This window comes from Chrysochloris asiatica, unplaced genomic scaffold (genome assembly GCF_000296735.1).
Source record: "Chrysochloris asiatica unplaced genomic scaffold, ChrAsi1.0 scaffold00019, whole genome shotgun sequence".
Classification (NCBI taxonomy): Eukaryota; Metazoa; Chordata; class Mammalia; order Afrosoricida; family Chrysochloridae; genus Chrysochloris; species Chrysochloris asiatica.
In genome coordinates, this window is record NW_006408537.1 from 21,743,128 (window position 1) to 21,769,371 (window position 26,244).

Here is a 26,244-nt window from a genome sequence, read left to right on the forward strand (position 1 = left end):
ACAAAAAGTAATTTTAAAGTAAATAGTTAAAATAATTTCAGAGATGAAGTGATAGATTTCTAGATTCCTATAGAATGAAATCTGAGACTGAAGATCCTATTATTCCTACATTGTATGCAGAATGACAAACCCTCATTGTTTGCTTATATTCTTTGCTATCTTAGAAGTTAGATATTTTAATAATGTAAAGTCATTCATGCGTCTTATACACATGGCATAATGCAATGAAACTGAGGACAGTTTCACCACTCATCTAATGATTAAATTATACAAATTTAGTATCATTAAAAAGTACTCAGACATTTGTTCAAATAGGAAATAACAGTGGGCACAGAATTCAGAACCGAGTAGGAGATTGGCTAGAGGTACAGCAATAACGCTGGATATTATCACACCACGAAAGAGCCCCTCTCTAAAGCTAACAATTTCAAATAATTGCAGCCATGTAACTTTATTTATTTTCTTGGCTTCTAACCATCCTTTTGAATAGGAAGTCAAGAATACCTGGAGGCAAAACTGTCTTTTAAAAAGTGAAGACTGGGGTCTGAGCTGCTTCATAGATAAATACAGAGCCCTGTTCAAACTGCAGCTCTACCCTGTGAGGTTTTTCTAAACGGCAACACTGCCAAACGCTGCTTAGTGCTCTTCCCCAATAATCTCTAAATCTGGCACCAGCACTCAGAGTGACACTCTGCCAACTACCTTCTGAAAGAAAACCAGTGGAGAAGCTCTCTGCTCAAGGCTGCTGTGAAGGACCGAATCGTACTCTCCCTGGGGGACAGATAGGAGCCAGACACATCCCTGCAAACCTCTTTGAACTCGTGTCTCTTCCAAGAATCTATCCACAATAAGAGGTGTTTCGTTTTTTCAGGAATTGTAAGAGCAGCCGTGAGAGGATCCAGTCAATATCTAGGCTAGTTGAATACTCACAGAAGAAAATCATGCTAGCTTATTTGTTTTTTACCTCATCTTATTTTTAAAGACATTTCTTGCCATTATTTTTTTCATATCATCACTTTCCTAAAGTTCCCTAAATATTCCAAGATTATGTGCACATCATTTCTTTTCTGTTCCACTGGATATATTTTCACCCTCTGTCTAGTCAATAGTATGCTGTCAATGAACGTAAAAGACTTTTTATAGAGTATTACAACAAAGACGAAATATTGAAACCTGTATTTTAACTATGCCATAATTTATTCTAAGGATTCAATTATCCCAGCCAGTTTTATCTAAAAAATATATTGCTGGTCTGAAATAAGTTTTTAAAAATTCTAAATTTTGAAATAACATGAAGTAATGATTTTAATTTCTAAAAGTAATCTTAAAATTAAATTATTATTTAAAGTGAGATTTATTCTCCACAAATAGCAAATCAGCTTAAAGAGCTTAAATAATAAATATTTGACTTGCTTTAACATTTATTTTCCTTCAATCAATCACAAGGCAAGAAAGGCATTTAGTTTATTGTCAAGCATTGTAACAGTGATTATTGGTACAGAACCCTTTCTTTTCAGAATGAGATGACCAGACCTAGATTCTGTTTCATTTTGTTTGTCTTATGCTTTCTCACTGTTTTGGATTAACATCCTTACAGATTTGCTTGTTTAAAAAAACATCATTTGTTCTCTATCAGATTAACTCACATTGCCTCACCACAGATAGAACCCTAATGTTTGCATGATAGAAAATTCAATTAACTATCAAAATGTTATCCAAATCCAAATAGCTGCAGATGTATTTTCTACATATTATCTTCTGGTAGTGTAGTGGTTCTGAGTTGGGCTGCTAACCTCAAGATAAGCAATTAGAAATTACCAGCGGTTCCTTGGGAGAAAGATTAGGCTTTCTGCTCCCATAAAGATTTACAACCTTGGAAACCCTATGCAAGATTGCTATGAATTGGGACCAACTCCACAGCACATAACCACCACCGTCATCATATTGCCTGAAGGACCCTATTTTGTAATAAAAAATATACACCATGAAATCTAGTCTAGTCATTATTCCTTGAGAGTATTGGACAAATATTTAAGGGTAATTCATCTAGATTGCGCCTCTTTAATGTCTTAAAGAATTAAAAAAAAAAAAAAATCAAACAGAATAATTTGAAATCTAGTGGAATTTCTCCTGAAAATCCATATAAATTAGAGACATCAGAAGCACTAAAAGTGTCATTGGATTTAATACTTAAATTATGGTATTTATAGAGCTATTAAAATGACCTTGAGTTTATGGGAGAATTTTTTATGCTTTTCTTTTTATATTTCTTCTAAAATGCATTGACTGATTCATGAAGTGACTCATTCTTCAGTGGAGAAATGCCCTTAATCCATGGTCATAGTTAAGAGTTTTGTAGTTTAAGGTATTGCTGTGTGTTCTGAGAATGTTAGATTTCTTTTATATCTCCTTCAAGTAATCAGATAGTGGATTTGGAAAATCTTGCAGACATTGCTTTTCCATATTCCATTGTCAGCCAAAAATATCCTTGCCACCTATGGTTTGAAGCCCTGAAACTAGAGTGTGACTAGTAAGGACCAGTTAAATTAATGTTTGACATTACCAAATGCTATATTTCTTATTGTATATATGCAAGTATTTGAAGAAAAAAATTTGCATGTGACAGACTCCCAGAGGGCACATTTCTAACATATCATTTATCTTCCTTTATCAATGTGCGTCTTTAACAGTTGCCTCAGAGCATAAACAGAAAATTAGCATGTACCTATTCTTCTGTCATTAGTTCTTTGGGTGTTTTTTCTAAACACAGATATGCTTTCTCAGTGTTTCTTTAATACATATTTCTATCTAGCAGAAAAAATGATGATCTAGCAATCACTATACTGGTTAGCAATTTTTATTAATAACGAGTCATGCTATAACCTTTAGCTATGATTTATTAATATAAGGAGGAGCCTAAAAGTACACACATCAAAGAATCTAATTTTGTCCTAGTAGTGTTATCTTCACAGGGAGAATCTGGATGCCTCAGTCCTACTTATTTATCCAGTTTTTCATACTGGATTTTACTGGGTCTGTTCTTGTACCAAAGTATTTGAAAGAGAAAATGGGAAATTACCTTGGTCAGTTATATCCAGAAACACTTCATTTTTTTTAAAAAGAAGACTGGGTTTAAACCAAAACTTGTTTTCATGTGTAGACGGGTCGGTTTTGACTCGAGCATCTCTGTATAGGGTTTCTGAGTAATGGATGGTAAGTCTGAACTGCTGACCTTGTGGTTAGCAGTCCAGTGCTTATCATACAACACCACACCAAAGCTCCTGAAATGCTTTTTGTTGTTGTGAGTTGCCGTCAAGTTGGTGCCGACTCATAGCCAGGTTATGCCCAACAGAATAAAACACTGTCTGGTCCATCTCACACTCATTGTTAAACTTGAGCACACTGCAGCTGTCACTGGGTCAATCCATCTTGTTGGGTGTCTGCCTCTTTTTCCCTCCAGTTTACCTACCATATGTCCTTCTTTGGGGACTGATCTCTCCTATAATATGCCTGAGGTATGAGAGATGAAGTCTCATCATCCTGGCTTCTAAGGAATATTCTGACTGTACTTCTTCCATAGATTGGTTTGTTCTTCTAGAAGTCCACGGTTCTTTTAATATTCTTCTCCTGCACCATCAGAAATACTAGAATCATAAAACAGAAGAGAAGCTAGAGAATATGGAGTCCATCTACACACTCCCTTGCATACTACTTTAGAGCCTTGGTGTGGCACTGTAGGATAAGCACTGGACTGCTAACCATGAGATCAGCGGTTCAAACTCACCAGCTGCTCCTCGGGAAATCTACACAGGATAGCTTTGAGTCAGAACAAACAACTACTCACATCTGTATTTCATAGCCATCAAAGTCACATCTCCAGGATTAGACCCTGAGAGACAGAAATGGAAATGAACATTAATGGAAGTTTCATTAGGGACTTGCTTACCCAGAACTCTAAGGGTCGGGTGGGGTTGTGTGACTTAACTCCGTGTTACTTTCCAAATCCTGCAATTTGGGAAAGAGGCTAATGATGACTGCAAAATGGGTGACAAAGCAAAGAAGAAGCTGTAAACAAAAATGAAATGAGTGCTTTCTGGTCAGCATATCTACTATGTACATCTCATATCAAAACAGTGATGGGATATCTTATACCAGTGCATCTTTCAAAAGCTAATCTCCCTGCATATTTAACTTGGTAGTCTCAAGAATGGTACTTCCGTAAAATACGGGAAAGGCAACATCATCTGTGGTTTGTTTAAATTATTTTTTTATTGTAGTGTGCATATAGGTAACAGTACATTTGCCATTACTACAATTTTCACATGTACAATTTGGCGACGCTAATTATGTTCATCATTTGTTCAAACATCACTACTGTGCTTTTTAAAAAATAGCAATAAAACATATTACAAAATAATGAAAAGGTAAATATCAATAATGTAAGTCAGAAAAACGTGATCATGCCATGGACTTAGGACAAATAGCTACTTTTTTCTTAATAAATAGAAATATATTTTCTCACTATTTAAGAAGCTGGTTGTTGTTAGGTGTCATTGAGTCAGCTCCAACTCATACCAACCCTGTGTACAACAGAATGAAACACCACTAGTGCCTGTACCCTCCTCACAATTGTTGTCATACTTGAGTCCATTTCTTCTACCACTGTGCTAATCCATCGTTTTGGGGGGTCTTCCTCTTTTTTGATGATCCTCAACTGTTGAGGTCCTATGTTGGGGTCCCGCCTCGACAAGGAAGTGTGAGTGTCACGAAGAAGAGAGATCTGGTGGCGAAAGTGATAGAGAAAGAGAGAGATGAAATATATACAAAAAAGACAGACACACAGATATGATGCAAGCTGGCAGGTAGACAGATCTGCAAACATTTTGCCTAGCATTGCACAGCATTGCCTGCAGAACTCACTTTACCTCAGCCTTTTATTCTCTTTTTTAGGGAGGGATTTGTTACAAAGGAAGGATGTAATTCACTCAGGGAGGATGTCACAAAGGGAGGATGTGATTAAGACAGGATAAGGAACTGAAATGTGATTAATCATTCAAAACAGGACATGATGATTCACAGGAACAACTTTTAAGATATTTTCATAGTTTTTCTTAACAATCTAACATTTTTATTTTTACAGAAAAAAAGGTTCAATCAAGCTGTTATATATTAACTTTTAGGCTTAAATGATCTAGAGTAGCAACGTGCGGTTTCTTAAGGATACATAACATAAAGCAAGGTTCCTGAAAGGAGCCAAGCTGTCTCTATACACTTTGCAAACTTTTGTTTGTGAGCAAGATCTCAGGCACCAGGCTTCATTTATCTATACCTAAAATGCTACATTGTTCTTAATATTCCTATATACTTTCAGGAGGAAGAAGAGCATCTGGGTTAAACTGATTATATTCAGAGGTGGTTTAATGGGGCTGCCACTGATCAACCCAGGGTCTGTGTATGCTGTCCCCAGCACTCAACTTTACCAAGCATAATGTCCTTTCCCAGAATTGGACCATCCTGATAAAATGTCCAAAATATGAGAGGTGACGTTTTGTCATACTGGTTTTCAAGGAGCATTCTGACTGTACTTCTTCCAACAAAGATTTGTTTGTTTTTCAGGCAGTCTGTGGCACTTTCAATATTCTGATCCAAAACCACAACTCAAACGCATTAATTCTTGTGTAGTCTACCCTATTCATTATCCTGCTTACACAAGCATGTGAGGCAGTTAAAATTATCATGGTTCTGGTTAGGTGCACTTTAGTCCTCAAACTGATTATCTTTGCTCTTGAATAGCAAGCTATTCATGAAAAGGAAGGAGCTCTGGTAGCGTAGTGGTTACAAGTCAGGCTGCTAACCTCAAGGTCAGAGCTTTGAAACTACCAGTGGTTCCACAGGAGAAAGATGAGGCTTTCTGCTCCCGTAAAGAATTACAGTATTGGAAACCCTATATAGGGTGGCTATGAGTCGGAACCGACTTCACAGCACTTAACCACCACCACTCATGAAAAGGCATCCTGGTGTGACACTGTAGGAAAAGCGCAGGACCACAAGGCTGATTTGAACCACAAGGTCAGTGGTTCAAATCACCAGTTGCTCCTTGGAAACCCTATACTGGGTTGCTATGGGTCAAAACCTACTCAACAGCACTTAAAAGCAACAACTCATGAAAAGATCTACCAACAGCTTCTTTGGAGCCTAATGAGTCACAGAAAGTAGAAAAAAATATAAGGATGCTGAGACATTACATTATATTTGTTTTTCCTGTTACTTTGATTTTGCACCAGGGCACATAACCCCGAGAGGATGCAAAAACTCCCAGAAGATGCGTTATATAAGACATAAAAGGAAAAGCCCAATCTATTCTTGTCAAAAACCATAGAGTAATCCATTTTCTCATGATGTTTAGAACTGTTATGAGATTATGCTATACCACACAGTAAATCTTCCATGAACCACATGTTTGTAACAGTGGAAATAAATCTGCCCTATGGATAGAATTGTTGGTGTTGAGTCAGATACCTCATCTGATAGCTAAGGAGTCCCTGTTGTTGTTGTTATGTGCTTTCGAGTCAGTACTGACTCATAGCAACACTGTATAGGGTTTTCGAGGAGTGTCTTGGTGAACTTGAACCACTGACCTTTCGGATCAAACCAAATTTGCAGTCCAGCGCATTAACCCACAGCACCACACCAGGATTCCCTACACTCCCCTTTATAGAATGTGGAAAGTGAGCCAAGTCCAGGTAGACCAGTATTTGTGTTAAGATGTAAACAAAATGTATATTTTATCTTAAAAGCAATAGGATAATAAGTTTTGGCATAGTTGATTGCCAATATAGACAGTATCTAGTCATTATCAAAAGGAGTACTGGTGGCACAGTGGTTAAAGCACTCAGCAGCTAGCCAAAAGGTTAGTGGTTGCAACTTGGCAGAAAGGAAAACTGTAGAAGTCTGCTTCCCTAATGTCTACAGCCTTGAAAAATATATGGGGCCGTTCTACTCTATCCTATAGGGTCTCTTTAAACGCAGTCAACTCAATGGTAATGGGTTTGGTTTTGATTTTTGGTTAGTCATTATCAAGGAAGAAGAAAATTAGTGTTTGTCTTTCCTGCCCACACACACAGGTTCAGGATGCATTTAGATGTCGATTGAGAAATTGTCAGGATCCAATCAATGCCGATTCTTCAAGTTCTTTTCCTAATGGACATGCTCAAATCATGGTGAGTTTTTCTTTTCCATTTGATTGTTAATTAAGTCATGGATACTCTATGGAATAAATAAATATCCTTAGTAGTGTCAAAATTCCATTTTGAGTAGTTTTAACTGTAGTTCATAAAAACATTTAGAAATCTAATACCAGATAAACATTCTGTTTGGGTTGCTTGGAGTCCAGAATCTGTTATTGGGCCTCTGGGACATTGAGTTCTTTGTAACAAAGCAGAGTATTTTCATCCTTGCACTGAATTAGGAATAACAATTTCTCTATATTTTTTACAACTCAGAAAACTATGAAACCAAATTTCTAGTCTTGAAACAGCAGTTCTTAGCCTTAGTTGCATATTAGTTTCATTGGAAGAGCCAATTAAATCAAAATCCCTGAGACTGGAACCCAAGCATAAGTGTTTCCAATGCACAGCCTAAGATGAGAGCCATTGTCTTAAAGCATAAGGGTGTCTCCCATCCTGTGAAAGGCTAGTTATTGTGCAAGAGCAAGAGCTATTGCTATGGCTAAAGAATATTTAGGAGGCCTCACCACTTTGTATACTTAAGAAATTGGATGTGATTTATTCTACATGTCATTAAAAATAGCACTTGGATTTCAGAAGGCTTTCCTTTTTATTAACAAGATATTTAATTTGTTATTAATTTTTTGGACCAGGAAACATAAAAATAGACTCAGTTGTTTATTAATAGCTAAGATCTGAAAAGGATCAAAAGCAAATCTATAATAAGTATTGACATCTTTGATTTAGAATATCATAGAAAAAGGCATATGACTGCTTGGCCTCGATTAAGATGGTCTGGCTAAATGTTATTATTTCTTAAAATGAAGTTGTTTAAAATAAAATTTGGAGAAATATGAGGATACAACTAAACACCAGCTGGTTCTGGTGTAATATTATTAGCATTATTCAACTGATTCATGTTAGTATTATTTAGCCCAACTACTATTATTTAACTGACTCAGATAATTCCCAGTTTTTCATTCCTAAACTTGAAAGCCTTTTGTCACAAGTGAGTGAAAATATATCATTAGAAAGGTCTATTTTGACTATTAAGGGTTTGAAAAAGCTGTGGTGTACAATAGAAAATGACAAACAATGTATTCAAATGGAATGTTTCAAATAATACAAGTAACAAAAAGACATTTATTTAAGTATACTAATAATACTCCCATTTTAATTTTTAAAATTATATTGGCAGGGATTACCCTATAATTTAATTATTTTTCCCATGGTGGTCATATTATGGTCCCACTGGACATATTACCTTGTTAAAATTATAGGTTATATTTTCATCTATTAGTCAGTTTGACCCTAGGAAATAGTCTTGAAAAAATCTGATTATTTCTTGAGACAATTCCTTTGCACAAAGAAATAAACTGGTACTGTCTAGTCAGATATCTGTAAACTTTAGATAGTCTGGTTAGCAAAGTCACTTGAGAGCTATATTAAATGGTGATTCTATATTTTATTATTTCTTGTTACAGACAGACTTTGAAAAGGATGTAGACATTGCTTGTCGATCAGGTAAGATATTAGGATTATGGAAATATAACAATTAGGAATGTTAAATAATTTCTACAGATTTTGGTTTTTAAAAAAATGCTATAGTTCACACCTCTTACATTCATGTGAAAGGATTAATGGAAATCAGTTGGAAGCATTGAAAAAGCAGAAATGTCTGTGTGTGTGTGTGTGTGTGTGTGTGTATGAAGAGAGGGGAAGTGAAAGAAAGTGAGAAAGACAGAGAGAACAAGACTCAGAATGATTAAATGGGGGCACACAGTGACAGCAGTTAAAAACTGACTAGGAGTCAAAAGACTTCCATTTCACAGATTACTGGCTGTCAGGCAAAAGGCCAGTCAATTCAGCCACTGTGGCTCAGTTTTTTCATTGATAAGAGTATGAGTTGTTGTAAGAATGAACTACATGTATGTATGTGTTATTGTTATTTTGTGAGAACGGAAAAGGAAAGACCATGAAACACACCACACTTTAGAGTGCTAATGTCCCTCATGGTTGTCCATCAGTCTATGGCTAAACTCCTACTATAGCATATGGCTCAAGATTTTTTAAAAATTGGTACATTTCCTTGTGTTTAGTTAATTATATTTATTGGATAATTGCTCTTTATGTTAGGGCAAAATATACCTCATTTTACCTTTTACTGATTGCTGCTTCATAGACAAGAGAGGATATCTACTTGACATTTAAGAAGACAGTTCTCCAAATATTTGAAAGCAAATATTTAAACCAACCAAGTCCTTTTTCTTCCCAAGACAAAACAAATTGTGTTTCATCACTCATTCCTCATCTTCTTAGGTATAGTGTCCAAGGTAGTCTTCAATTTGTCAACAATTTAATATTATCCTCAAATATGTGCACATTTATCCAGCATTTATTTGGTTAGTAAAAGTACAGCATTCATCATAGTTGACTCTTACATGAATGCTTTTTACATTTACATCTGATTTTATGACTATTACAGGAGTCCTGGTATGGCACTGTACGATAAGTACTCAATCACAAGGTTGGTTTGAACCACAAGGTTAGCATTTCAAATTTACCAACTGCTCTTTGGAAACCCTATATAGGGTCGCAATGAGACGGAACCAATTCCATGGCACTTAGCAACAACATTACAGACTAGTTGTTGTTGATTTTGTGGTTAACTAAATAAAACATTTTGTAGGAGCAGTCAGGGCTTTCCCAAAGATAACCTGTTGTTGTTATTGTTAAGTGTCTTATAGTCAGTTCCTATTAATAGCAACCATGTATACGGTTTTCAAGCTTACCAGTTGTTGTTATTAGGTGCCATTGGATTAGCTCTGATTCATAGCAACCTTATGCAAAGCAGAAGACAACAGTGCCCAGTATTGCATCATCCTAACAATTGTTACCCTTAGTCCCATTACTGCTGCCACTGTGCCAATCCATCTCTTTGGGGGTCTTCCTTCTTTTCTCAGATCCTCCACTTTACCAAGCATAGTGTTCTTCTCCAAGGACTAGTCCCTCCTGATAACATGTCCGAAGTAGGGGAGATGAAGTTTCACCATCCTGGCATCTAAGGAGCATCCTAACTGCATTTCTTCCAACACAAAGTTTGTTCTTCTTGTACTTATAACATTCTTCTCCAACACCATAACTCAAATACATCAATTCTTCCAAGGTCTTCCTTATTCATTGTCCAACGTTCACATGTATATGAGACTTGGCCTTATTCCTTCCATATCATTGGTTCATGATCACATGCTACCTCTTGAAATGGTTGAACATCAAACATTTGTTTTTGGTATAATCAATCAGTACATCGTCATTTGAGAATTTCTGCACTATCCAATGTTTTATCTATAGAATTCTTTAATATTGCAAGTTGAGCCTTGAATTTTTTTTCCAGTTCTTTCAGCTTAAAAATACCGAGTTTCTTCTCACCGTTTTTGATTTTATAGCTCCAAAACTTTGCACATTTCATTATAATACTTTACTTTGTCTAGTCAAGTTGCCCTTTGAAATTTTCTTTTCAGCTTTTTTACTTCCTCCTTTCTTCCATTCACTTTAGCATTTCTATCTTGGGGAGCAAGTTTCAATCTCTTCTGACTTCTATTGTGGTCTTTCCTTTCTTTTCTGGGTTTTTTTAAAATGACATTTTGCTACATTCCTGTCTGACGTTCTTGATGTCCTCACACAAATCTTCTGGTCTTCGGTCATTAGTGTCTAATACATCAAATTTGTTCTTGAAATGAACTCTAAATTCAAGTGGGATATACTCCGGGTCGTATTTTTTCTCTTATGTGCTTGCTTTAATTTTCTTCATCTTCAGCCTGAACTTGAATTTGAGCAAATGATAGTCTGTTCCCCAGGTGGTCCCTGGCCTTATTTTCACTAATGATGTGGAGCTTTCCCACCATCTCTTCCCACAGATGAAGTCAATTTGATTTCTATGCATTCCATCTGGTGAGATCCATAGGTATAGTTACCATTTACGTAGTTTAAAAAGGCATTTGTAATAAATAACTCATTGGTCTTATAAATTCTATCGTGCAATCTCCAGCATCATTTCTATCATCATGCCATATTTCCAGCTACTGATCCTTCCTCTTTGTTCCTAACCGTTACATTCCAATCACCAGTAAATTATCAATACATCTTGATTACATGTTTGATGAATTACAAACTGAATAAATTGGTAGGATTCCTCGATTTCATCATTACTTACTTTAGCGGTTAGTACGTAAATATGAACAATAGTGGTATTGACTGGCCTTCCTTGGATGCTTATGGTTGTTATCACAGACAGCACTGTACTTTCTTTTGATGATGAATGCTATACTATTCCTCTTGAGTTTGTCACTCCAGGCACTGTAAACTATGTGATTATCAGGTTCAAAAGGCCAGTATCATTCCATTTCAGCTCACTAATGCCTAGGATATCTATCTTTATGTGTTCCATTCCATTTTTGACAAATTCTAGTTTTCCTATATTGATTTCTAGTACATTCCATGCTGTGATTATTAATTGATATTTGTAGCTGTGTCTCCTCATCTCGAGTTGTGTCCCCTCAGCAAATTCAGTAAATGAAGGTCCCAAAAGCTTTAATCCATTCATGTCATTATGGCCAACTCTACTTTGAGGAGGCAGCTCTTCCCCCTGTCATATTTTGAGCGCCTTCCAATGTGAGGGGCTTGTATTCTGGCACTATATCTGACAGTATTCTTTTGTCATTCATAATGTTTTCAGTGACTAACCCATTCAGAAGTGGCCCACCTCTCCTTCTTCCCAATCTGTTTTACTCTGCAAACTCTGCTGAAACCTGTCCAAACTGGGTGACCCTGATGGTATTTAAAATACCGTTAGCATAGTTTCTAGCATCACAGCAACATGCCTTATGACAAAATTAGAAATGAGTGATAAATTACCAGTATACATATATATTTGGTTTTGTTTTTTATCATTAAACAAAAACCTGGCCTTTGCCTTTGCTCTATTTGCTATTATTTTACTAATGCTTGAAACTTAATATTCTATCTCTTTGAGATCTTTTAGCCGTTAAAATTTGGTTAAGAGTACCTACTAAGTTTTTATTCACATGATCAATAAAGGAGTTGAATGGTATGAAGCCTAGTACAGAACTCTAAAGATTGCTATACATGTTGTGGTAAATTCAATTTGAAAGTCTTAGTTTATCAACTCTAATCATGTCTCTATATTTCATTGGAACTCACTTTCCCAAACGGTAGAGTATATATCTTATTATGTACACTACCCAGGTACTTTTTGTTTTAGTTTGTTTTTTGGCTTTAAAAACTTGATTATTTTCCTCAGAAGTCCCATTGGTTTATCATCGTGTTTGTGTGTGTAAGTAGTATAAATTTGCTTATAATGCACATTCAAAATTTAGATATATATTTTAAGCAAATCTATGAGGCAAGTAGATTTATTTAAAATCTCAAATATTGTAGACACAACTTCATAATAAAAATTATTTTCCCAAATATTTAATGTACACAGTTTTCCCATAAAGGTTGATGTATCATTTGATTTAAATTTGTTAATATAACTTCAATTTATATTAGTTTTACAAAACTAAATTTAGTTTGTACAAAGTCAGACTATGAAATAAATACTAACTACCATTATGTTCTGTATGCTTTATACCACGGTCCTGGTGTGACTCTGTAGGATAAACACTGGATTGGTAACTAACTGCAAGTCATTGATTCAGACCCACCAGCTGCTCCTATAAAGGGTCACTATCAGTTGGAATTGACTTGACAACACTCAACAATAACAGTGTCATTCTCCATGGACCAGTTCCTCCTCACAACATGTCCAAAGTAGGAAAGACAAAGTCTCATCATCCTGGCTTCTAAGGATCATTCTGATTATACTTCTTCAAAGGCAGCTTTGTTTATTCTTTAGGCAGTCATGGTTCTTTCAATATTCTTCCCAAACACCCCAATTCAAATTCATTGATTCTTCTATGGTCTTCCTTATTCATTGTCCAACTTTCACATGCATATGATGTGATGGAAAATGACATGGTTTGGGTCCTGAAAGTGACATTTTGCTCTTTAACACATTAAACAGGTCTCTCTTTTGCAGCAGATTTGCTCAGTGTAATATGTCATTGGATTTCTTGGCTGCTATTTTCAGGAGCACTGATGGTGGATCCAAGCAAATTAAAGTCTTCGACAGCTTCAGGTTTTTTTCTGTATTTATCATGGTGTTATTTATTGGTCCAGTTGTGATTTTGTTTTCTTTACACTGAGATTTATTCCATACTGAAAACTGTAGTCTTTGATCTTCATTTCAAGACCCATTCTCTTCCAGCAAGCAAGATTGCGCCATTTGCCTTCACAGGTTGTTAATGAGTCTTCCTCCAGTCCTGATGCCACATTCTTCATATAATCTATATTCTTGGATTATTTGCTCAGCACACAGATTAAAAAATTATGGTGAAAGGAAACAATTCTGTTGCACACCTTTCCTGGTTTTAAACTATTTAGTATTCCCTTGCTGTATTCCAATGACTACTTCCTGTTCTATTCAATTTTCTGTACAATTTTCTCATAAGCACAAATAAATGTTCTGGAATAACTGTCATTTACAGTGTTTTCCATAGTTTGTTTGATCCATACTGTTGAATGACTTTGCATAGTCAATAAAGCCCAAATAAATTTATTTCTTGTATTCTCTGCTTTCAGCCAAGATCCATCTGTTCTACAGTCTCTTCTGAATCCGGCTTGAATTTCTGGCAGCTCCCTGTCGCTGTATTGTTGTAACCATTTTTGAAATATGTTCAGCAAAAACTTACTTGCATGTAATATTAATGATATTGTTCGATGACTTCTGCATCCTGGTGGGTCACCTTTCTTTGGACTGTGCCCAAATATGTATCTTCCAATCAGCTGGTCAGGTCATTGTTTCCCGTATTTCTTGGAATAAGGCCTCTAGCCTGTATCAGTTTGTTGAAACATTTCATTTTGTATTCTATCAATTCTTGGAGTCTTGATCTTCACAAATGCCTTCAGAGCAACTTGGAACTTATTCCCTTCAATACTATGGTTCCTGATCATATTGTATTTCTTGAACTGGTTGAATACTGAGCAATTCTTTTTGGTACAGTTATTCTGTGTATTTCTTTCATCCATTTTTTTTTTTTTTAATGCTTTCTGCATCATTCAGTATTTTGCCCATATAATCTTCTTTCAATATTGCAAGTGAAGGCTTAAATTTTTTCTTCAGTTTCTTCAGCTTGAGAAATGCTAAGCATGTTCTCCCCTTTTGGTTTTCAAACTCCAGGTCTTTGCAAATTTATTGTAGTATTTGACTTTGTCTTTTTGAGGTGCCCTTTGAATTTTTCTGTATAGCTTTTTTACTTCATTTCTTCTAGTTGCTTTAGCTTCTCTACCCTTAAGAGCAATTGTCAGAGTTTCTTCTCACATCTATGTTGGCCTTTTCTTTCTTTCCTGTCTTTTGCTTTCTTCATTCATGTATGATATTCTTGATGTCATTCCATAACTCTTTTAGTCTTTGGTCATTAGTGTCTAATGAATCAAATCTGTTCTTAATTTCAGCTTTAACCTGAACTTGCATATAAGCAATTGATGGTCTGTTCTACATTCAGCCTCTGGCCTTGTTTGGCTGATAATACTGAGTTTTTCCATGATCTCTTCCCATAGATGTAGTCAACTTGATTCCTTTGTATTCATTTGCATTTGAGCAATTGTCAGAGTTTCTTCTGGCATCCATTTTGGCCTTTTCCTTCTTTTCTGTCTTTTTAATGACCTTTTTCTTTCTTCATGTATGATATCCTTGATGTCATCCCACTACTCTTTTAGTCTTTGGTCATTAGTGTCTAATGCATCGAATCTGTTCTTAATTTTCTTCAGCTTTATCATGAACTTGCATATGAGCAATTGATGATCTGTTTCACATTCAGCCCCTGACCTTGTTTTGGCTACTGATACTGAGTTTCTCCTTAAGTCTCTTCCCAAAGATGTCAAATCCCATAATTTGTTTTCCATCTGGTATATCACCATTTGTGTTATCAAAAAAAAAGTATTTGCAATGAATAAGTAACAATGGGTTTTGGAAAATTCTATCGTGTGGTCTTTAGCTTTGTTTCTATCACCTAGACCGTATTTTCCAACTACTGATCCTTCCTCTTTGTTTTTAACTTTTGAATTCCAATAATCATTATTTATAAATGCATCTTGATTGCATGTTTGGTTAATTTCAGACTGAAGAAGTTCATAATTGTTCAATTTCATCATCTTTGGCTTTAGTGGTTGTGCTCTATCAGCAAATGAAAGTTCCTAAAGCTTTCCTTCATCCAGGTCTATTTTACTTTTAAGAGGCAGCTCTTCCCCAGACATATTTTGAGTACATTTCATTCTGAGGGGCTCATTTTCCTGTACTACGTCAGAAATTGCTATCTTGCAATACATAATGTTTTCAGTGACTAATCCTTCAGAAGAGGTCTGCATCTCCTTTTTCCTAGTCTGTCTTAGTCTGGAAACTGGTCTGAGATCTGTCCATTATGAATTATCCTGCTGGTATGTAAAATACCAATGGCATAGTTTCCAGCATCACATTAGCACACAAACCACCATGGTATGGCAGATTGACAGATGAGCAATGGACTTTCTTAAATAGTAAATACAAATGTCACAACCAAATTTCAGATTGTTGAAAAATATGTAGATGTAGATTTGACATGATTTTAAATGTATAAAATAGAGAGTCATAATACAATAACTATATATACTGTTTCTACCAATAAAGGATACTAGATGAATGATGTGTATTCTTAAACAATTTTAAATGCTTCTCTTTATAATCTTTTACTTTATAACTTTGGCTTTAATGCAGAAAAATATGATGTTTCTTGTATAGTGGATAATAATGGGTGAATTCAATATATCAAACTTTTTTATGAGACAATAAATGAAATATTTTTAGTGATATATACAATTTAAATTTTAAATGATAATTGACCTTTGTATAGCTAGTATATTATGAGGCATACATGTTGAGCCAAGTTCCACATAGTGCTTTAATATCAAGGTTACCAAGACTATTTTAATTTTTGGATACTTCAAAACTTACATTTTTTACAATTAAAAATGATTTGAGTCATTCTGCTTCTATTTGCATAGTTTTTTTTATAAAGAGACAATAAAAAAATTTAAGCTAGAATATATTCTAATAAAAAAAAATTTGTGAAGCCTTTGGTTCATTGGTTTGTTTTTAATACTGTTAGTGTTTTGGTCCTTCTCATAGCATAAATCATTATGTACTTTTAATATTTTTTTTCCCCAAAGCACTATTTTTCAGATTGAAAACAGAATGTAGAGCTCAGAGGCTCTTACAGCTGTGTATGTGTTTGTGTGTGTGTGTGTGTGTGTGTGTGTGTGTGTGTGTTTTCTCCTGCTTAAACTCAGTTGGCAATTTTAATACTCCCTTAAGGGAATTTGAGCATATGGATTGGATTTGTAAAATTTTTCTTTTCTTTTTTTTTCTACATTGAAATGAAGATGATAAATACTTTTCAACTCTGTATCTACCTTTACCATATGGATTTTACTAGATAAAGTCACATAAATTTTCAACATGCATACTTTTTGGAGGGATTTCTGATGCAGTAGGATGAAGTTCTCCTTAGTATTGCTTTAAAGAAGTATTTTAATGAATGAAATTCTAGAACACAGTAGGGGTGGGGGGAAGCCTTTCAGAAAAAGTCATACTTACATGAATCCATCTATAGTACTTTCTCCTGAAAAGTTATGCATAGTTGCTTAAGGACAGTACACCAAGATTTCTGAAAGACCATTAATCAACTTTCAGATATGTTTTAACTGTTGGCTACAGAGATCTATGAAAGTTTATGTTGTTGTTATTGTTGAAAAGTGCCGTTGAGTCGGTTCTGACTCATAGTGACCATGTGTAGGATTTCTGAGGAATCACTGACCTTGCAGTTAGCAGTCCAGTACTTATCCCACCTACAGCACCACACAAGGACTCCATCAAAGTATATAAAAATCAATAAAGAGTGATCGAGCTCTCTGAGCCTAGTTTTAGGCAATGTACAGCCAAACAGATGTGTAATTAAAAAATATATTAATTTTAGAAAAATGTTATTCAGGAATTGTTTCAGTAGGAAAAGAGACAATAGAATAATGAAAAATAAATCAGCATGCAATAGCTCTCCTTTATGACCTCTTATATTCTAATTGACAGTTCTTCATAAAGATATTGGTCCTTGCCGAGCAGCAACGATAACAGGAACACTGTCTAGGATTTCTCTAAATGATGATGAAGAAGAAAAGGGAACAAATCCGGAAGGGCTGAGCTATTCAACACTGCCTGGAAATGTCATTTCCAAGGTCATCATTCAACAACCAACAGGTCTGCACATGCCCATGAGTATGAATGAGCTGAGCAATCAATGCTTGAAAAAAGAGAACAGCGAGTTACGGAGAACTGTGTACTTGTGTACAGATGATAATTTGAGAGGGGCTGATATGGACATTGTCCACCCTCAGGAAAGAATGATGGAAAGTGACTATATTGTGATGCCTAGAAGTTCTGTAAATACACAGTCATCAATGAAAGAAGAAAGCAAAATGAATATTGGCATGGAAACCTTGCCGCATGAAAGGCTATTGCACTACAAAGTGAATCCCGAGTTCAACATGAATCCCCCTGTAATAGACCAGTTCAATATGAACTTAGATCAACATCTTGCACCCCAGGAACATATGCAGAATTTGCCCTTTGAGCCTCGCACAGCTGTGAAGAACTTCATGGCCTCTGAGTTGGATGATAATGTAGGACTATCAAGAAGTGAAACTGGATCAACAATATCAATGAGTTCTTTAGAGGTGAGCAAGACAAATCTAAACCTTTCCTTGATAACTGAAGATATATAATGATTGAGTCATGTTACAATGGTGTTAGGGGAGAAAATTCACATTCGTTTTTGTAGTTATGCATCATAACAGAATTTTGAGCATGTTGGGATTAAGATTCTGGTTATTATATGTTTGTTTGGTTTTTCACTACTATATAAATTCCCTTAGCCCAAGACCTTGCTAATAAATACACTCTATATAATTGACAATAAAAAGGTTCCTGGGTGGTGTAACTGGTTTGCAGTTGACTATTAATCTAAAGGTTGGTGAGTTAATCCACCCAGTAGCACCGCAGAAGTAGGTCCTGACAATCTGTTTCTGTAAAGATTTCAGCCAAGAAAACCGCATGAAGCAGTTCTACTCTGCAACACATAGGATTGCCAGGAAATGAGTTCGAATCAACTCAACTGCAATGTTTTGCTTTGGTGGGTTTTTTTTTTGTAAAGGTAATTACCACTCAAAATCTTGTCATAATGGGAACCAAGTAAGGCACTAATTAAGAGAAACAGAAGGCCTTCTTGAAATGTCTCAAATGCCATAGTAAACTAGATATTTAATGACACTACAAATTTGAGACCAAATTTTGAGTGAGGGTAGCTTTTCAAAATTACAAAATTGGAACTGTTTGAGTTCCATTATTACATTATTTTTACATTATGTTACTATCTTTCAGAATTGATGTCTTGTTCATAGATCTTACAGAATGATGGCTACTGAAAATTTTATTTTAAATTGTGACTTGTCAGTAGGGTTGTAAATTAAGAGCTAGGAGTCAGGACTCTAAGGTCTAAACACATTCATATGGTACTTCATAACAGAAATAAAAAAGGTTACTTCTCTCTGCCTTCTTTTCTCCCCCCAAAAATGAAGTTAGTAACTAGCCAGCAGCTTAGAATATCATTCATGTTGTATAAGAGTTGTTCAAATAAGATATAAAGAGTGCAGTCATTTTTTCTTTTTTTGTATATCCTATTACTGACCTATAAAAAACATTTTTATTCTTTACCTTGAAATTTTACAATAAACCCACTTCTGATGTACTGTATATGTTCAATATGTAATAAAATACAGTACATGTATTCTTTTATACATATTATTACTTGTTTTAACATAATAGAATACTATATAAGTCACCATTTTAGAAAAAGATGTTATAGTTGTTTCTTATACTTGCCATTAGTGGTAGGCTGATAATCATATGATCTCCTAACCAAAAGTACCCAGAGGCTATTGTCCCACCTTTTTCCCAAAAAAGCAATACCTTCTACCAGATTAAAATGAAGAGAGACCCTGGGCTACTAACAGAACTTGATAAGTGCCATAATTTTTTATGTTATCCCCACTGGATAGAAGAAATTCTAGACTAAAATGGGAATGTAGCTTGGAAGTTGACATCCCTAAAATATGGATCAGCCTCAAATAGAATAGGATTTTTTTTTCTTTCTTTTAGAATAGGATTTTTGAGGGTAGCTCAAAATTCAGAAGAATCCCTGAGAATCAACGCCAGTGATGCAATGAAGACAAGTTCACTCAAGTCTGGCCAGAGCTTCACTCTGGACAAAAGCATTCAGTCATTCTCAATGAATACAGAAGCTAATATTTCTGCATTTGTAACTTGTCATCTTGAAACTAACAAACTTACTACAATAATGACCATATAAACACAAACTGCATAGTATTTATGCAAAATCATGTTTTTGAAAAGATTTTTAGTTAGTATGTTAGTAGCATCATATTAAAAGTAGTCATAAATGACTATGAGAATTTTCTATGTAGAATTGCTCTTGCAAATGTACAAATGATGATTACTGGAATTTCATTAAAGTATGTTGGTTGTTATAAACCCATGTTATAAAATATGTTGGTTATTTAGTCTTTTTATCTAAAAGCCTAAAATCTTGCTGGGTTTAATATTGTACAGTCTGTTTTTGAACAGTAGACTGTATTTGCAACTGCTGCTCTATTCAATTTGTAACTTTTCCCAAATCGCCATATCCTTAAGTATCTTGTTATTGTTAAGCACCTTTGAAGCAGTTCAGACTCTGACCCAAGGCTTTAAATCTTCAAAAGAGCAGAAAGCCTCATCTTTCTCCCATTCAGTGGGTGGCAGTCTCTTAGTGCATACCTTCACAGTTATTGAATGTGCTTATTGAATGGAGCCACTGCATTCCTCTCTAAGTACAACCAAAAGATCTGCATTTAAATAACTTTGAGAGCAGGGCTTACATCTTGAAAAGGAAGGAAATCTATGATTCAAAATGTAATTTTAGTTCTTCAGTATCATTCTTTAAAAGAGTTTAATAGTTCATAATTACTTAGGGTGACCATATTTGGAGACAGCAGAAAGAGAATGTGTAGGTGTGGGAATTAATAATAAAATTAGCATTTATATAGCATGTTTTATTAGTGAATCCTCAAATCACCATAAAAATATTAATTAATTAAATTTCTCAACACCTCTGTGCAGCAAGTTGTTATAATTCTCAAAGTAACATCATTTGTTAAGGTTACAGAGTAAGTGCATAAAGTCATTATTGCATAGATATCATGCAACCAACAGATTTTGAATATGGGACTGTAGCCCTTGAAAGCAAAGGCAATGCTGCAGGTTTCTCTCTGAGCAGAGGACCACACTGTCAAGTGGAACTGTCAACTATGCTAAGTATATCCGCAAAGTCAACTGGTGGGGAGGCTGGTACTTTCACAATAAGAGAGGGGAAAATCAGAGATGACTGGAAAACTACTTGGAGTGTTGGGATCAACAATGTCCAGGAGGAATCTTTTTTTTTTTTTTTTTAATAACCATGCATCTTTATTGCATTTTTATCTACTTCAGGCTGCAGGAAGTTGGTCATAATTCTTTCTTTATTTCTTTTTCTTTTTCAAGTTTTTATTGTGAACTAAATGATAGTTTACATGGGAGAACATTAGCTTTACATTCATCCCATCATATTTTGTTTCATTGCAATGATTAAAATCCCCTCCATGCATCATCAAACAACCAAAGGGTACACCCCACAAGCCTGTTCCCACAGACATCAGCACACAGACCCTCTCCCATCTGAGGCCAGAGTCCCCAGCCACTCCATTTCTCTATGTCATCAGCTCTGCCTCCATTTCTGGCATCACTGCTTCTCTGGATAGGGTCCCACACTCCGCTCTTCTCCCTTGATGGTCCCAGGGACCATCCTGGACGTCCAAATCAACCACTTCCCTCCTTTTATTACAGAACATCTGCCTTTACATTTACAACACTCATAGTCAGTCCCAATAGCAATTATTCACTACTGAACCACAAGAGTCTTATCCCCATCTCCTTTCACCTGTCCCATCCAGGCAGGTTGAAAACCACTCAGTGGAGATTCTACCTTCCCCCGTACCCTCTAGATCTAGGCTTCCTCCTGAAAGCTTTTAAGCCAGTCACTTCTTGCCTTTGTAATCCCTCTCCCCTTATTTTGGGTAGCCAATGTCTAAGTTGCCCATCTCTGTCAACTCGGTGTAAAAAGGGGATGGAAATGATCCTTGCTGTAAAGATTTGTTCCCTCTTTTGAGCTACTACATCCATGAGTATAGCTTAAGTTTGTCAAATTGTAGTAGATTCCCGTTTTTCCCTTTTCCTTCTTCTTCTAGCTGAGTTCTGATCATCCAGCCATTGAAGCCAGGTCAAGTGGGTACTATCTGCAAGTATGGGTGGTCTTGTGCATCTCCCCTCACTTCATATCAGCTGGATACTTCATTCTCTCAGCTAGTCCTCTGTGGTCATGGTCCTGTCTCTGTGGCCAGAGGTCCCCAGGTCTTGCCATACTGCTGGCCAACCAGGTCTCAACCTGGGTTCACAGTAGTCTATTGAACATGGTCAGACTTAGCTCACAAGTTCATTGCTGTTTTTCCCCCACTTCCCCTTATCAGTGACCAATGTGGTCACCAGCAAGACCACATGGCTGCTCATGTATTCCCCTTGAATCTCAGTCTTGGAGGTGGGTTTGTGTGATGGCTCCCGGGTGACGAACAACTTGCTTGTTCTTGTAGTAGTCAATCAGAATGCTATTATTGATTTTTCTTTTTCCTGCTGGTCTTTCTTACAAGAAGTATCTTCTGTTCTTCTAGCTGCTCCAGGCTTGTCTGTTTGTCCTTTCAAGTAGAAATTCCCCACTTCAGATGATTCTGCATGGGGATCAGGGTTCCACCCATGGTCTTATGCAATGCAATGGCTCCACAGGAAGCCTCCTTCGCTGGGCAAGTTCTAGCCCCATTTTAGGTATTCCACTCAGTTTAGGCTGAAGATACACTTACAAGCTTTCTATGTTGACATTTCTGGTTATTCCTTTCTCTCTCCCTCAAGTGTCTATTTTACAATAGTAGGCAAGGGATATCCAGGGATATCTTGTGTCTTAGAAAGTATTGTGAAATATTGTAAAGATAAAAATGGTTAAAGATATTGTTGACAAGAAACTTAAGGCATAAAACCATTTGAGTCTTCTCCCACCTGAATGGGAGGGGAACTAGAGTCACAGGATTCTGGGAAGTGGGCCAATGGAAGATAGTAAGTGCCTTATGATCCTTTTAAGGATATAATTTGTTGTTGTTAAGTGCTGTCAAGTCAATTCTGGCTCATAGCTACCCTGTATAGGGTTGCCATGGAATGGCTGGTGAGTTTGAATCACTGACTTTGTGGTTCAAACTGACCTTGAGATGGAGTGTTTATCCTACAGTGCCACACCAGGGCTCCGAGGACATAATAGAAAGATTCATATTGATTCAGGAAGTTGCCTCCAAAAGTGGTGGTGGTGTTGTTCCTTAGAGTTGGTTCCGACTCATAGTGACCCTGTATAGGGTTTCCAAGGCTGTACAGCTGTGGTGCTGTTGTTCCTTAGAGTTGGTTCCAACTCATAGTGACCCTGTATAGGGTTTCCAAGGCTGTACAGCAGGAACAGAAAGCCTCACCTTTCTTCCTCAGAGCAGCTGGTGGGCTAGAACCCCAATCTGGTGGTAGTCCAGAGGTGTGGTTTTCACAAAGTGTCAAAATGGGAAGTGATAAAGGAAATCAGAGATGGGTAAATAACCAGAGACAGCATGTTGTTAGTTTATCTTGCTTGGAATGCATTATTCCTGAGGGAGAATAGAGGTGGGAAAACAACAGTGAAGACAGTTTGTTTTAAAGATAGAATACAAAGAGACTTGTTGAGTGTTAAGTGAGTGGAAGTATGCATTCAAATAAGTGGGAGGCCACAAAGTGAGGGAAGCTTCCCAACCCTGAAAGCAATGCTAACAACAGAAAAGGCTTCATTCTCCTGGAGAACTTGTTTAGTTAATTCCCAATATTGGGTGTAAAAAGTTGAAGACATTCAAGAAGTTTCTTGGCATAAAAACACATTCAGAATTTCTCCTAGCCCAACATCTTTGTTTCTTTCTTTCCTTCAATGTGCTATCTTCCAAACTGTCGTTGTTGTTGTTGATAAGTGTCCTCCAGTCAACTCCTACTCATGTTGTTGTTGTTGTAGTTAAGTGCCGTTGAGTTGGTTCTGACCCATAGTGACCCTGTACAGGGTTTCCGAGGGTGTAAATCTTTACGGGAGTAGAAAGCCTCATCTTTCTCCCGCGGAGCGGCTGGTATTTTCAAACTGCTGACCTTAAGGTTCGCAGCCCGATTCGTAACCACTACTTTACCAGAGCTCCTTACTCCTGCTCATAGAGATCCATTATAGAGTTTCCAAGAAGTGGCTGGTGAGTTTGTACCGCTGTCCTTGAAGTTCAAATCAACCTTGTGGTCCAGTGCTTATCTTACAATTCCATACTCCGACTGTTGTTGTTAAGTGCCAAAGAGTCGATTCTGACCCATAGCAACCCTGTATTTTGTTGTTGATACATTAATATGGTAAAAATGTTCACAATTGATACATTAATATGGTAAAAATTGTCACAACAGTGGCTCCAACCCTGAATTTCTTGTTTGCTTAAAGAATGAAATGGGCATCATCACTTAAATTGGTGTAGTTGATTCTGAATCATAGTGATCCCCTTTGGTGGTGGTGGTTATGTGCCATGGAGTCACTCATAGTGACTCTGTACAAGATTTCTGAGGCTATAAATCTTTATGGGATCAGAAAGCCTCATCTTTCTCCTGCGGAACAGCTGATAGTTTCGAACTGCTGATCTTGCAGTTCGCAGCCTGATTTGTAACCACGATGCTAGCAGAGCTCCTTGTGACCCTTTATAGAACTTAATTTGGTCATTTTTAACCAGTGAGCTTGGCATGTATACTTGCAGTCCTGGCATGGCGCTGTGGGTTAATGCACTGAACTGAAATTTGCTTTGAACTGCAAGGTCAGTGGTCAAGCTCACCAGCTGATACTCAGAAACCCTATACAGGGTCGCTATGGGTTGGAATTGATTTGACCCCACTTAACAACCACAACAATATCTGGTGTGGCACTGCAGGATAATGCACTCCATTCCAAATACTTATACAGCAAAATAATGCTATGTTCTATTGAGCAAAGGAGTCCTGGTGTGATGCTGTGGGTTAATGCACTGGATTGAAAGGTTGATTTGAACTGTAAAGTTGACAGTTCCTGAAAGATCAGTTTGAACCGCAAAGTCGGCAGTTCAAGCTCACCAGCCACTCCTTGGAAATCTTATACAGCGTCACTATGTGTCAGAACTGACTTGACAGCACTTAACAACAACAATGGAGCAAAAAGAATCCTGATGTGGTGCTGCAGGCTAAGCACTGGATCATGAGGTCAGTGGTTCAAACTCACCATATGCTCCTCGGAAACCCTATAGGGTCACTATGAGTCAAAACTAACTTGACAGCACTTAACAACAACAACAATGGAGCAAAAGGAAAATAAATAGATATCATAGCTTTCAAGTCCTTGAGGTCTATGAAATCTAGTTTAAATTTAGAGTTATGATTTTATGTATGTATATATGTATGGACTCCTGGTGTGGCGCTGTAGGATCAGCACTGGACTTTGAATCACAAAGTCAGCAGTTCAAACCTACCAGTTGCTCTTTGGAAACCCTAAACAGGGTAGCTGTGAGTCAAAACTGACTCAAAGACATTTAAGAAGAAGAACAACATATGTATAAATGTATTTATTTATATGTGGAGTCCTGCTGTGGCACTGTAGGATAAGCACTGGAATGCTAACCAAAAATTGGCAGTGCAAACACCCAGCCACTCCTTGGAAACCCTACATGGGTCGCTATGAGTCAGAAGTAACTCTACGGCACTTAACATATATGTATGTATGTATGTTTTCATTCATTCATGTATTCATCTGTTTGTGTATTTTTTTAAGTTTGTGATTTGATTGAAATAATCATTGAATATTATTTTAGGAGGATTGTTTAGTGATTTGTTTTAATTCACTAAAATACTGATAGCTTGTAGTCATTAGAATTTCATCCTAATTTGTGTGCATGTCCTGAACCTATTTGGTACATGATCCAGAGTTTTCATACCAATCAAGGATCAGCAAATAGTTTCCTCTGGTGAAAGTCTGGATAAAGGGAACAACAGAGAGAAATCAGGATGCTTGACCCCCCCACCCCCACCCATTGGGCAGTATTCCAAGGTGTCTTGGACAATATATCTTGTGTCTCTTTGCCTTGTATCGTTTTAGCTGCAGCTCCTACTGAGCTGTCAGCTGCCCCAGACTTGGGTTGATGTCACCCTGCCAGCTCCCTTTCTCCCTGCAACCCTTGGAACTGGAATAGTGTTCTATCTCTTGTTAATTACTTAAGGCCCCCAATGTGGCTTTTTAGCACTGGAGGATAAGCACTGGACTGCTAACCACAAGGCTAGTCAAGCCCACCATTTACTCTTCAGAAACCTTATACAAGGTTGTTATGAGTTGGCACTGAATTGACGGCACTTAATAACAACAAAAATGATTGGAATTGTAAAACAATTTGCTTACATATAAACAAACACATTAAATGCATTCTATTTTCTTGACAAATTATTTACCATATTTTATTTTTAATAAAAACATGTGTTATTGGTAAGTACCATATGGTAGCATGTTGTTGTTAGGTGCCATTGAGTCAGTACCGACCCATAGTGACCTTATGCACAACAGAACGAAACACTGCC

General features: G+C 36.6%; 1 protein-coding gene across 1 annotated transcript in view; it reads left to right on the forward strand.

The window, feature by feature from the left end:
* Positions 1-26,244, forward strand: part of BAI3 (brain-specific angiogenesis inhibitor 3) — a 1,099,520-nt gene that overhangs the window by 1,040,882 nt on the left and 32,394 nt on the right. The window contains exons 26-28 of the mRNA XM_006835746.1: positions 7,125-7,220; positions 8,711-8,750; positions 17,467-18,110. Coding sequence (XP_006835809.1) covers positions 7,125-7,220; positions 8,711-8,750; positions 17,467-18,110 — 780 coding nt within the window. The remainder of the gene's footprint in view (positions 1-7,124; positions 7,221-8,710; positions 8,751-17,466; positions 18,111-26,244) is intronic.